The 13,742-nt window shown below is 31.7% G+C and overlaps 1 protein-coding gene across 1 annotated transcript; it reads left to right on the top strand.

The window, feature by feature from the left end:
* Nucleotides 1-233: 233 nt before the first annotated feature.
* HELRODRAFT_186739 (hypothetical protein) lies at nucleotides 234-12,930 on the top strand (the record flags this gene model as incomplete). Its single annotated transcript, XM_009014282.1, has 29 exons — nucleotides 234-287; nucleotides 1,831-1,908; nucleotides 2,263-2,482; nucleotides 2,610-2,730; nucleotides 3,118-3,224; nucleotides 3,490-3,631; nucleotides 4,270-4,311; nucleotides 4,850-4,977; nucleotides 6,053-6,231; nucleotides 6,478-6,575; nucleotides 6,695-6,845; nucleotides 7,078-7,146; nucleotides 7,428-7,517; nucleotides 7,868-8,130; nucleotides 8,323-8,408; nucleotides 8,568-8,694; nucleotides 8,987-9,083; nucleotides 9,304-9,447; nucleotides 9,630-9,707; nucleotides 9,895-9,972; nucleotides 10,100-10,188; nucleotides 10,363-10,524; nucleotides 10,651-10,705; nucleotides 10,799-10,870; nucleotides 11,139-11,300; nucleotides 11,408-11,645; nucleotides 11,872-11,982; nucleotides 12,124-12,283; nucleotides 12,603-12,930. The coding sequence occupies 29 exons, from the start codon at nucleotides 234-236 to the stop codon at nucleotides 12,928-12,930; spliced, it is 3,729 nt and encodes a 1,242-aa protein (XP_009012530.1).
* Nucleotides 12,931-13,742: the final 812 nt, after the last annotated feature.

Genomic DNA, 13,742 nt, shown 5'->3' with positions numbered 1-13,742 from the left:
ATGTTTTTCAAAATGAATTTACTGGTTTCTCTGTAGATGATTGATGAATGGATATACATTTATCATTGATTGGTTGATATCGTTGATAGTTATCAGTTTTTTTTTGATTTTTTTTCCTTGATAAAATATAAATGACTGCAACAAAATCAACAAGCAACAACTTAAACACTTCTCCTACCACAACTGTCAACAGACCCTCAGAGCACAATCACTTCTACAGTAGCATTGACAGCATGCCTGAGTTAAAACTGGCTCGAAGGAAATCCATGACTCTTGTCAGCGATTTGGTTAGTCTTAGAATTTTTTTCATTGTTGTTTGTCGTGCCAGCATTTATTTGTCTTGTTGGATAGCTTTAGCTGTATTTTGTTTTCCTAATTAGTTTTTATTGTTTGTAATTAATTAGTATTTTGTATCATTCACTTTGTTACGTCTTTGACTTTTAACGCTCTTGAGAAAATGATTTTATAGATGTATATTTGATGTAATTTTAATCATCATCTCCGTTATTGCTATTAAATATCACCTCAATCATTGTATCCATTATTACTTCTTTGCATGCATTTTCGTTATGATTATTTTACACTCTATTGAGAATTGAATTTGGAATTTGCTCTGATGACTTCTGCCATTAACGTTAATTTAATTGCATTCACGCTAAGGTACGTTAATGGATTTTAAATTTCATTATATCCACGAGTGTTACACGCTCTAAAATAATGGCATTGCTTGCTCTTTTGATTCTGGTTGAGAATTATTAAATCATTCAACTGTTTTATTCATCTGTTTATTATTTGCCTCTTAAATTTTTAATTATTCCACATATTAATTAATTTGATTGTTTGAAAAATTGAAAAACTTTTTTATATAAATTTATTGTAGTTTAATTATTTAACTAATTGATTAATTTAATTATTTTTGAAAATTTATCAAACAATCAAATGGAAAAGGTGATGAAAGTGAGCAATTAATTTATCAGTCATATAATTATTGAATCAATTATTCCTTTCATTCATACTTTGAGTTTATATATATATATATATATATTAATTATTTCTGTATTAATTTAATGATAGATTTCTGCTCTACTGTATCAGTTTTAGTACTTTATTTTAGTTTAGTTTTTTTTAGCTTGTTCCTTTAGCATGCCAAGTTGTTAAGCTTAAGTAAGCGGACTTAATTGATTCTGAATAAAAGCGATTCTTATTAAATATATCAGAATTTTTAAAATCTGAATTTTAGTTTTCATAATGTTTGTTCAGTTTCATTAGAAAATGAGTTAACTTTTTACATAGTTAAGATTTTTTTACGACATCTTTTTTTATTTTTTAACATGTTTTCTATAAATTAGTTGTTTCATCTTTTGTAGAATTTATTCATACTCTGTGTAAAATTTATTAGAAATGATTTGAGATAGGTATTCTATTGAGGTGATCATCAAATAAACTGCCAGTGTCATATTTTAGCTTTAAACAGGACATATTTGCCGTTGGTCCAATATTAAAATGTTTTGCTTTAAATTTTAAATGAAGCATCGAGTTTTAAGCACGAAATAATTCTTCATCCAGTTTTAAGTGATGACATTCATTTAAAATAAATTCTTTTGTCAATTAATAACATTTATTTATGGCCTACAATGATAATGATGGTCATGCTTTTAATTTGTTCAATATTCTTAACGTTAATGATGATGCTGACGAAGAAGATGATGAGAATGAGGAGTTTTATGATGATGGTTATAATGCTAATGCTGAGAATTATTTAAGGGGGAATTAATAATAATAATGATGATGATGATGATGAAATTAATGATAATGATGATGATTTTGAAGACAATGGCAGCCACAAAAAGAGCCAACTGTGTGCCTTCAGCACTTGTTGCCAGACAATCTCTCAATGATGAAGAACTGGTTAGATTTGTTTTATTTTTTTCATTTTCTTTTATGTTCATTTCAAAAATTTTCACCTCATAAAAGTTTGAGAGATTCTGTTTAGTATTCAAAGGCTGTAGCATTTGTACTTCTTTGGTTTTAGGGTTTTTGGTTTTTAATAATCTAAATAATCTATAACATACACACACACACACACACACACACACACACACACACACACACACACACACATCTCCATCATGTACCTAAGAAGGCATATGCCCAATGACGTACACCACAATGTGTGAGCCGGTTTATCTATACATTGATGATATTTTGTACAGGTTTTTAGATTTCTCATTTAATTATTTTAATGAAAATTCTTTTTTTTAGAAAATGCATGTCTACAAGAAAACGCTGCAAGCCCTCATCTACCCAATCTCGAGTACGACACCTCACAATTTCATCGTATGGACGGCAACGTCACCGACTTACTGTTTTGAATGTGAGGGGTTGTTGTGGGGTCTTGCCAGGCAGGGAGTCAGGTGCACCGAATGTGGGGTGAAGACCCATGAAAAGTGCAAGGATCTGTTAAACGCTGACTGTCTGCAAAGTTCGTGCTTTTGTTGTTGTTTCTTTATGTCGTCACTTGGTGTTGTTGTTAATGTTATGTTGACACTTTTATTTTTAATGCGAAAAAATTATGCTAAGCTAACTAAACTAACTGACAAACACAACAGGAGCTGCCGAGAAGAGTTGTAAGCAAGGAACAGACGACAAGACAAACAACATCATAATGGCAATGAAGGATCGTATGAAAATTAGAGAACATAATAAACCTGAAATATTCAATCTTATCATGTTTGTGCATTTTGCTGCGTTCTTAGTGATGGCCCTAAATAATTGCACAAATAAAATTCTTCTTGTCTTTTTTTTGTTTCGTGGTGTCTCTTCATTTTCTTTGTTAACTTATTCTAAATTATGCTTGAATATTGTAAGAATATTATTATTATTTTGTATGTTTTTCAGTTTTTTTCTTTTATAAACTTTTTGTGGTGGATTTATTGAAATTATTGCATTGAAATTTAATGGATGATTTACAATCTGCTTATTTGATGGTTAAGTATATTATTTGAATTATTTAAAATTAATTTTAAATCAAGTTTGCAAATATTTATAATTATTTTGTATTTTCATCATTTATCATCATTGTTGATTTATGCATCACTGCTGACCCTTACTGCATAGGAACGTTTTCAACATTGACAAAAAATCTCACGGCGGTCACATGAAATCAGTGAAGCAATCGGTGCTTGACGGTACCTCCAAGTGGTCTGCCAAACTTGCAATAACTGGTTTGTCTCTCGCGTCTACGTCTTAATTGGTATTGTATAATTATGATCGAATATGCCATCTTGGTTTTTTTTCAAACTTGTTGCATAAATGACTTAAATTGCTGAACATTCTGCCTACACTGGAAATATCTTGTTGCATCTTTTTAAAGGATGTTCCATTTCTGTTTTAAAATTGTAAGATGTTTGAAGATCTTTTAGTGTAACTCATAATAATTATAAATAGAATTATGAAAGGAATTTTTGTGAATGTCTCTTTTCCTCTCAGTGATATGTGCTCAAGGATTGATTGGCAAAGACAAGACAGGAACTAGCGACCCCTACGTAACTGTCCAAGTTGGAAAGGTCAAGAAAAGAACAAAAACCGTTCCCCAAGATCTCAATCCCGAGTGGAATGAAAAGTTTTATTTGTTAGTAGTACTTTGAAATTGTCCAATTCTTACATATTTTCTAACTTAATAATTTTTTTCTCTAAAATTTCTGGATGAGCCTTATTATTATTTTGCTGACGGTGGTTGCCTTATTTCTTGCTTCACCATACATTATTAAAATGATTAACAACAATGCTAATCTTAAGAAATATAAAAAAAACTGACATTTTAATTAAAAAAATTTAGTTGTAGTTTTATTGGCTGTAAGTTAATGGTTGCTTTCATGTACATTTTTTATGTTTTTTTAAAATGAAAACACGAAATGTTTATACTCTAATACGTCTGATTTTGTGCCTAGAAGCTTGCATGTTGCGTTAAAATGTTTTTTGGTCTCTTTTTCTTTTTTCTAATTTCATTTAAATGGAAAAAATTTTACTTAAAAATAAAAATATATTTCTATTCTGAATTAATTAATGCCATAGCTTAGATTTACTTTTTCATTTGTCTTAAATCTTTTTTAAACTGTTTTATTTTATGATTTTATAAATATGTAAATATTCTTCTTCATTATTAAGAGTTAAATTGATAAGTAGTAATTTTTACGCATAATTCTATCAATGAAATAATTAAAATCACAGAATCGTTATAAAATGTAATTTGTTTAATTTTTTAAATAGCGAATGCCACAATTCTTCTGATAGAATAAAAGTTCGTGTTTGGTTAGTTTTATGTTTCTTTACTTTCAATTTGTTTTAATAATTTTTTCTCAACAGCTGGCTATGTTTATGTCGATTCTGTGTTTCTGGATTTCACATTTCCAATGTTTACTGTCAATATAATTGTAATGTTATAGCATTCTGGTGATGTTTATTTTTTATTACGTAATTGTAATATTTTATGGTGTTGTTTCGCGAATGTAGACAGTATATGCTTCAGTTCTATAGGTCTTGTATGTACATTAAAAATGCAAAAACTTTGAAATTTCCATACTGAATGTTTATTATCAATGTGTGTCTTTTCTCAACTTTTATTTTTCGCAAATACCTAGCCATTGTTTCAATTAATCTTCATTTTTCATTTATCTTATGATTCCCATTACGTATATTCAAATTATTTTCACCAACTCCATTCACACCTAACATAACAAAATAAAGTGCACACATGTACATTCATGATACTTGAAGCATTCTTTATATTGGATGCATACTTCTTTTAGATCGGATGATTGATGCTTCCCTTTCAAACGTTCATCTTTAGGGATGAAGACGACGACCTGAAAGCTAAATTAAGGTCAAAGTTCACGAGGGAGTCAGATGATTTTTTGGGTCAGACCATCATTGAGGTTCGAACACTCAGTGGAGAGATGGATGTCTGGTATAATTTAGGTTGGTTACCTACGAGCCTGCCCGCTAGTTTTAATATTTTAAATTCAGATTTTTTCGGTTTTGTTTCTGTATCTATTAATTATTATGTTTGGTATTATCCTTTATTATTTATTTGGTATTATCGTTCATTCTATCTAATTTTGTATGTATCTGAAAAGACATCATCATCGTCATCTTCATCGTCGTCTTCATCGTCGTATTCTATAACATGAGAATATGACATAACAGACATAAGATAGCAAGGGACATTAATCTTTTCTTCGTACAATTTGATGCATCCATCATCATGAGCGCTGTCGTCTATCAATTGATTGTTATTACATAATAAATATAAGTGAATACATTTTATTAAGTATCTAGAAATATGCTTGTTGAAAGCTCTTTAAAACATCACTTTCTCAGTTTCTTTCTCTCTCTCTTTCTCTTTTATTCTCTTATCCTCTTTTTTCCCTTTTCTTCATTTTTCTTTGTCGTTTTTCTTCTTTCTCTTCGTTTTTCTCTTTACATGTCAGCACCTTAATGAGACATTTCAATTTATTGCGCACTATTAGCCGTCAACATTTTTTTTATTTTGTTGATTGTTTTCTTAAAAAAAACTTCCTGCAAGTTGTATGGAGAAATAAATTAAAAATAACAGATGCTACAATTTGAGAATTGTGTGGGTTTGAGTGAACGTGAATGGAATGGGATGAATGGCTGGCGATGTTGATGGCAACAACAAATTCTGCACTGGCATTTATTCTTCCATACGTCATCCTCCTGTTATTGCAAATGCCTTCACATTTTTATACATAAACCTATATCATGCAATTTCTTGCTTGTATTGTTCACAAATATTTTTATGTTCTGACAGATGAAGTTTTTCTTTTCCTACTTTTGATATTTTATAATGGCTTCAGATTAATATATTATTTTGTACGTAATATTTGTACAATTATCTTCAATTAAAAAGTGTAATGAAATTATTCACAGTCTGCTTTTATAAAATCCAAAGCGTGTTAAAAAAGTTCTAAAGTAGTTGAGTTTAAATTGTAATAAATATATCTCTTTATTACATTTTAATAATTTGAAACAGAGAAGAGGACAGATAAGTCTGCAGTGTCGGGAGCCATAAGGATGCACATAAGTGTCGAGATCAAGGGGGAGGAAAAGGTGGCTCCCTACCACATCCAGTACACATGCCTCCATGAAAATCTCTTCCACTTCCTTTGCGAACAGGCTAATGGTCAGGTCAAGTTGCCAGACGCTAAGGGGGTTAGTAGGACTGTCGGTGGCTATTTGGTTGGTCTTTCGATGTGATTAGTCGATTGTAATCAGTTTTATATGACTGGATGATATTATTTATTATAATTTGTCATGTTTTGCTGGAAGTGCATTGTCTATTTGATGTTTTATGAATGTGATAAGTTTTTCAGTTAATTTGTTTCAGTTGATGTTCGTTCATCATTATAATGATAGTTTTTGTTAACTTCACTGTACATGTACAACATCATTCACTAGGATGAAGCCTGGAAAATTTACTTTGAAGAACCAGCGCAAGAAATTATTGACGAATTTGCAATGAGATATGGCATTGAATCCATCTACCAAGCAATGACGTAAGTTCTAAATACGTGTAAAACCATCAAATATTTATCAAATGATTAATTTTGTTATTTAAATATTTTATAAATAATAATATTTACAATCTAATTACTTACTACCTCTTACTGCACAGGCATTTTTCCTGCCTGTCAACCAAGTACATGTGCCCTGGAGTACCAGCCGTTATGAGTACCTTGCTGGCCAACATCAATGCCTTCTATGCACACACCACTGCCACAACTGCTGTCTCTGCTAGTGATAGATTTGCTGCTTCCAATTTCGGGGTGACGTTTTTGTTCTAAGTCCTTCCTACTTATTTCTAAATTCAGTTTATTTTTATGTATGTGTCACAGTACTTGCTACATTTTACACTGACAAAGTGTTGTTTATTTTTTTGCGAAATATTTTTTTATATTAATTATAATTAATCATTTATTAATTTATAGTTTTTTAATATTTGAAAATATTATTATTAATTATTTCTCTATTTTTGTTTACCTTATCGTTTGAAAACAGAAAGAAAAATTTGTGAAGTTGTTAGACCAGCTGCACAACTCCCTTCGGATTGATCTTTCCGTCTACAGGGTTTGAACATAATTCTTGAATGTATGTTTTTTATTCACCTGTGTGTCTGACCTGTCTGTGTAAGTGTTTTAACAACTTTCGAAGCTAAAGCATATAAAATGCTTTAAATTGCATCGTTTTTAGGCTCAACACATCTGAATGTATGTTCAGTTATATTTGCATCAGTAACACATTGTATGTTTGCTTTAAGCATATTTGGATGCGTGCATCTGTGTATTTATGTCTGCATGTTTATGTTTTTGTGTGTGAGCATATGTCATGATGGTCCTTACACATTCCAGAATACTTTCCCGGCATCTGATCCAGCTAGATTACAGGATCTCAAATCGACTGTCGACCTCTTAACCAGTATTACATTCTTCAGGATGAAGGTAAAATGTACATGATTAATCTTTGTGATAATTGTTATACTTGTTTTATTCAAAGTTTACAATGTAAATACATTGGTAATAGTCTATTTTTTAGTGTTTTTCTGTGTCCTAGAGTTGTATAGCGCCTGTAATAATTTCAAATTTATGACTGTTTAAATGTTGCTAATCACAAATTCTTGTGACACATTTAACATTTCCTACAGCAATGAACATAATAGTCATGATTCTTTTTACATTTAAACCTGGTCACCAAACGGATGAACATTATTATGTCACTTAGTGGTTCTATAATTCATATAATTTATGTTTTAATTCATGTAATCTTACACACTGTTGAATGAATGCAACAGGTGCAGGAGCTTTCAAGTCCTCCACGAGCCAGCACCGTAGTGAAGGACTGTGTGAAGGCATGCATGAAGTCTACCTACCAGTTCCTCTTCGACAACTGCTACGAACTCTACCAGCGAGAATTTCAAACTGACCACGAAAATGTCGTGGAGGGCAGCGAGGGACCGAACAGTCCGAAGAGTTTGCAGTTCTGGCACAACCTGGTTGCTCTCATTGTCTCCGTCATTGAAGAAGATAAGAACAGCTACACTCCTGTTCTTAATCAGTCAGTATTCAACAAATTTTTTCTGCTCTATTTTGTTCAATTTATTTTATTTATTGTTTTATTTCTGTTTTATAATCCATCTAAAGATGCTATATAATTTTATTGAAAACAAATTTGTCTAATCATTTTTATCATTTTTGGAGTTGTAAATAAATTGAGATGCAAAATATTAAGTGGATGAAATAAATGCAGATTTCCGCAAGAGTTGAATGTCGGCCAGATGAGTTCGTCAATGCAGTGGAGTCTCTTCTCTCAGGACATCAAATATGCTCTTGAAGGTTTTTAAAATGATCAGTTATTATTCTATCAGTTACTTTGTCATGGATTTTATGTATTTAACAACAGTTGCTTCGCCGATGACTTTGTTTGAAATTTAATTCAAATTTTATATTTTTCAACTTTTAATCTGGTTTGAATTTTTTAATTCATTGACCTAGAACATGAGAAGGAACGTTTGTGCAAGAGTTCCGAGTACATGAACCTGCACTTCAAAGTTAAGTGGCTGTACAACAAGTATGTTGCTGATGTCACTCCATACAAAGGCAGTGTACCCGAGTATCCTCTGTAAGATTTCTCCTTCTCTTTTAATTTACATCTGCCTGAATTTCTCAAAGAGTGTTTAGTTGTTTTTAGAGTTTCCTGTTATTAAATTGTTTAAAAATTACTTCTCATGTTGTTAACCATGCTTTACTCTAAATTTTGACTTTTCTTTATTGCTTGGGAAAATTTAAATTTTCAATTTTATGGGTAGAATCGTCATTGATATGAAAATGAAAATTTCATTTTTTCGTAATGAATGAATGAATGAATTGATAGATTTTTACTTCTAATTAACGACTTCTTAATGACGCTGCAGATGGTTTGAGTCGTTCGTGATGCAGTGGTTGAATGAGAATGATGACGTATCCATGGATTATCTACACGGCGCGTATGAGAGAGATAAAAAGGATGGAGTGAGCGTTTTTTTTTTATGTTATATTGTTATAAATTTTTAATTTTGTTGTTTGCTTTATAGCATTTATTGTATTTACTATCTGTTGAAGTTACAAATAATCATTAAATGATAATTAACACTTAAAGAATATTTTAGTAATGAAAGTTTAACTGGGCACCATTTGAAAGTTATTTATTATTTAATGATGTTGATTTTAATACCTTCATACTTTCAATTAGTTTCTGAAAGCTTCGGAGCATGCCTTGTTTTCCTGTTCCGTTACTGACGTCTTCACACAATTGAACCAATGTTTTGACGTCATCAAGAAGCTTGAATGTCCTCATCCAGACGTTGTCAAGAGGTACATGAAGAGATTCTCCAAGGTTTGTTAGGCAATCTTATTTATTTTTGTTCAGTTTATAGATTCTTTTGTTATACGTCAAGTTTTTAGTTGAGTGCAGAAAATAATAGTACAACTGTTTATATATATTTTCCTCTGCTGATTTGCGCCATCAATTTTATCAAAAAATAATATTTTCAACTACTGAATAACTTACCCCTGCAGACCATTCAAAAAGTTTTGTTGGCCTATGCAGAGTTAGTAAGGAGAGATTTTGAGAAGTACACTCCGAAGCATGATGTTGTTAGTTTCAAAAGTCTCTTCATTCCCATAGTCGTTATCACATTACTTTGCTCTATATTCGTTATCTAGTTTGCTTTTTGTTAAATTTGTTGTCTCTTATGTGGTATTAATTAATTGATTGATTGGTAGATTTTCTTTATCAGTAACACGCAATAATATTCATTCAACTTTCTGTTAAAACGTACAGTCTTGCATTATGATGAACAACATCCAGCAATTAAGAGTTCAACTTGAAAAGATGTTCGAGGCAATGGGCGGTGAAAAGGTGAGAATGATTTTTAATGTATTTATTTTTATTATTATTTGTAGTCATCGGACAATTTATAATTTTTTTTATTTATTTATTAGATTTAAAGGAAAATCAATTTCTTTCTTTTATCCTCAAAAACTAGTTGGATGCAGAAGCTGCTACAGTTTTGAATCAACTGCAGCAAAAACTCAACACAGTGCTTGATGATCTGAGTTCTATATTTGCTGCAAGGTTTTACAACATTTTTAGGACAGAACCATTATTTTTTGCATAAATTATAAAATCATAAATTTCTAAGTTGATTTGATTCAAGTCACCTGATTTTTATATGATTGATGGTGGTGATGGTGGCAATACTGATTATGATTAGGACAATGACGATATTATAATTAATTTTTTTTTCAGCCTGATAGGTCAGATCAAGCAGAGCATCCAGGAGCTTGGTAGTTTGATGGCGAAGGTCAGTGGATCGAACCAGGTCTCCCTCTCCCAACCAAGCCAGAGAAACATCATTCAGCAAGAGTCTGATGCCATCCTCAGACCTCTCATGGACTTCCTTGATGGAAGGTTGGTTGGTCTCAGCTATTTATTTTTTCATTTCATCTTTTTTTTGTCAAGGTAGATAAAAAGTAAGTTGGTTATTTCATCAAAATGTTAGATTGGTCTTTCGAATGTAAATTTTTTAAATTTCAGTTTGACAAAATTTGCGCAAGTCTGTGAGAAAACAGTATTAAAAAGACTTCTTAAGGTAGATTCTATTCAGTTTTTTATTCTGTTGATGAAACGAATTAAATTTGCGGAACAGTTCAAAATGCATTTTCAAATTAAATTTCATGATAAGGAATTATGGAAGATTGTGATGACAACGTTAGAAAAGACTGTGGTACTCCCTCCACTCACTGACCCAAGACAGGTGAACCTTTTTTATTTAAATTCATTGCAGTTGACTAGCTGGCTGCAACCTATTCATCTTAATTCAATTTCTAGCTGGCTGTAACTTTTTCGATTGAATTCGGTTGTAACAAAGCTTAAATATGTTACAAACAAACGTTGCAAGTAGTAGGATCAAAAAATATTGTATTCCAAAGTTATGTTTATTCTAAATCTATTATAGGTTTTAAATATTGATAAGAGCAAATTTATTAGATGTAGTAGTTAATTTTAAAGTTTCTTCCTGCCAGATCTTTCCATTGCCAAGTAACGCACAGGCGAAGATAGAAGATGTATCTCGGGTGTTGTTAACAAATGTCAGTCAACTGCCCGGCAAGATGTCCACATCCTTCTTGCAACAAGTCACAACTGGGTCTGGTCAACCCTTTGCCGATATCAGCAAGAAATTGGCTGTTAGTAAATTCAACTGGTATCTATTTTGCTGACGCTGAATCTATTTGAAGATTTCAGGTCAATTTTCTAGATTTGAATGTGGTTTGATTTTTCTCATTGACACCAGGATATTTCAAAAGACATGGAAGGGTCGAAAATAACGAACATGTCACCGAAACAGTGTGCAGTCCTGGACATGGCACTCGACACCATCAAGCAGTACTTCCACGCGGGAGGTAATGGATTGAAGAAAACATTCCTCGACAAGAGTCCTGAGCTGTTGTCACTTCGTTATGCACTGTCTCTCTACACACAGACAACTGATTCCCTTATTAAAACATTCGTTCAAACACAAACCAGTCAAAGTATGTACAATCACATTTCTGCTTATTATAAGCATTTTTTTCTTAACTAAATTTTTAGATTTTCAGTCTAACAAAAAATTTTTTTTGAATGTATGATAAAAAAACAATGGTATCAAAGCAAACTATACAAAAGCGCACGCTAATGTGCTTAGTAACAGCTACAAAAAAGCTAACAACCAATCAACCAGCTGACAACCACTAAACGCAATGAAAACAAACACTGCAGTTACGATAACGGATAAGAACATGGCGGGCGATGAATCTGTGGGTGAGGTATCAATCCAGGTGGATCTCTTCACACACCCTGGCACTGGCGAACATAAAGTCACCATCAAAGGTAATAATAGCAATAAGTATTGTTCCGTTCATGCGGCTTAAAGGGCCAAAAATTTTATTTTGTTTATTCTTTTTTGACATTTTGATGTTTTATTTATTTTCTGATGTGGAAAATGATAATTTTTCTAAAATGCAATTACAGTTGTGGCGGCAAATGACATAAAATGGCAGACAACTAGCATGTTCCGACCATTCATTGACGTCTACATAGTTGGACCGCACCTAAACAACAAGAAGAGGAAGCAGTCAACGAAATCAAAAAGTAACAACTGGTCCCCGACATTCAATGAGACATTCCAGTTGTTAGTATTAGTTTTATGCTCCATATAGTATCTTTTTTTTATTATGTTACTTTGCTATAATGTTAGACTGCATATACACATGTATCAGTTAGCTATGAAAGCTTTTGCCGTTTTCTACATAGATGTAGATACTGTACTAGATTTTTATACCTATGCAGAATAGTTTTTTGTGCTTTAATTCAAACCTTGCAATAAAATAATTTTAGAAAAAACTATCTTCAACTAATTTAAATAAAATAGTTGCTATACATATTTTATGTATTTAACATTTTTGTATTATTGAATATTTAACAATAATTAACTGTTGAAATGTTACCAGCATATTAGGCAACGAGGCGGATCCAGACTGTTATGAAGTGCACATCTGCATCAAGGACTACTGCTTCGCCAGGGAAGACAGACTGATTGGAATTGCAGTCCTCCAACTGAGAGACCTCGTGGAGAAGGGGAGTTGTGCCTGCTGGCTGCCACTTGCCAGATGCATCCACCTTGACGAGACTGGCTGGACGGTTCTCAGAATTCTCTCGCAGAGGTCCAATGATGAAGTCGCCAAGGAGTTCGTCAAGTTGAAATCAGAATGCAGACACTCTGAAGATGTTGATGCCACAGCTGCTGCTGCCAGCGCTGCTACTGCTGCTGGGAGGTGAAAGTCTGATGATGCTGTTAAAGGTTGGTACTTGGTACTGTGTTTAGGCAACGGTAATTTGTTGAAATTTTTTCTTATTATTTTTTGGTATGGTTTTTAGATTAAAATTTAATTTCTCCCATATAAATTTACAGAAAGCTCCTGAACGCATGGTACTTCATGAGATACAGCAACACAACAGCACAGAAACACAAAAGCCACAACACTACTACAATAAAAAGAATTGCCACAACAATTTATCTTGCTGATTTTATAATTTCTGCAAGTGCAACCAACCAACCACTAATCTTCTTCAACTAATTACAATTTTCAATTGCTCAATCAGAGCCTAATGCTCTAGAAGACTGTATATGAAATCATTTACAATTTATATTTTATCAAATATTTCTTTATTTGTTTATCCTTTGTTTGCTTATTTCATTTATTTATTATTTATTCAAAATTAATCAATTTATTTATAATTTTTGAAGGTGTTCCTTTTAGTTAATTTGTTATAACTATCAGTGTATTTTATCAAATTCTCTGTTGACATCAATTATTTTTTTTTTACAAGAATTACATTTGTGTTGCTACTTTTTGCATGATTAGATGTACGAACTGTTGAATAATCTATTTTTTTTTATGCTTTTAAATTTTATATTTCAATTCAAGAATAATATTTTTAGAATTTTCTTCAAAAAGTAGTTCAATTGATATTTCTAATTAATTGTTATAATATAATTTTCGTTTCAATTTAAAATGTGTACAGGTTTTCGACATATTTTATCAATGTTTTATCACCAGTCATTAGATTATAAGTCATTCTATTAATTA

The sequence above is a fragment of the Helobdella robusta genome, assembly GCF_000326865.2.
Source record: "Helobdella robusta unplaced genomic scaffold HELROscaffold_13, whole genome shotgun sequence".
Lineage (NCBI taxonomy): Eukaryota > Metazoa > Annelida > Clitellata > Rhynchobdellida > Glossiphoniidae > Helobdella > Helobdella robusta.
The sequence above is the reverse complement of the archived record's forward strand: the minus strand, read 5'-3'. Positions and strand labels throughout refer to the sequence as shown.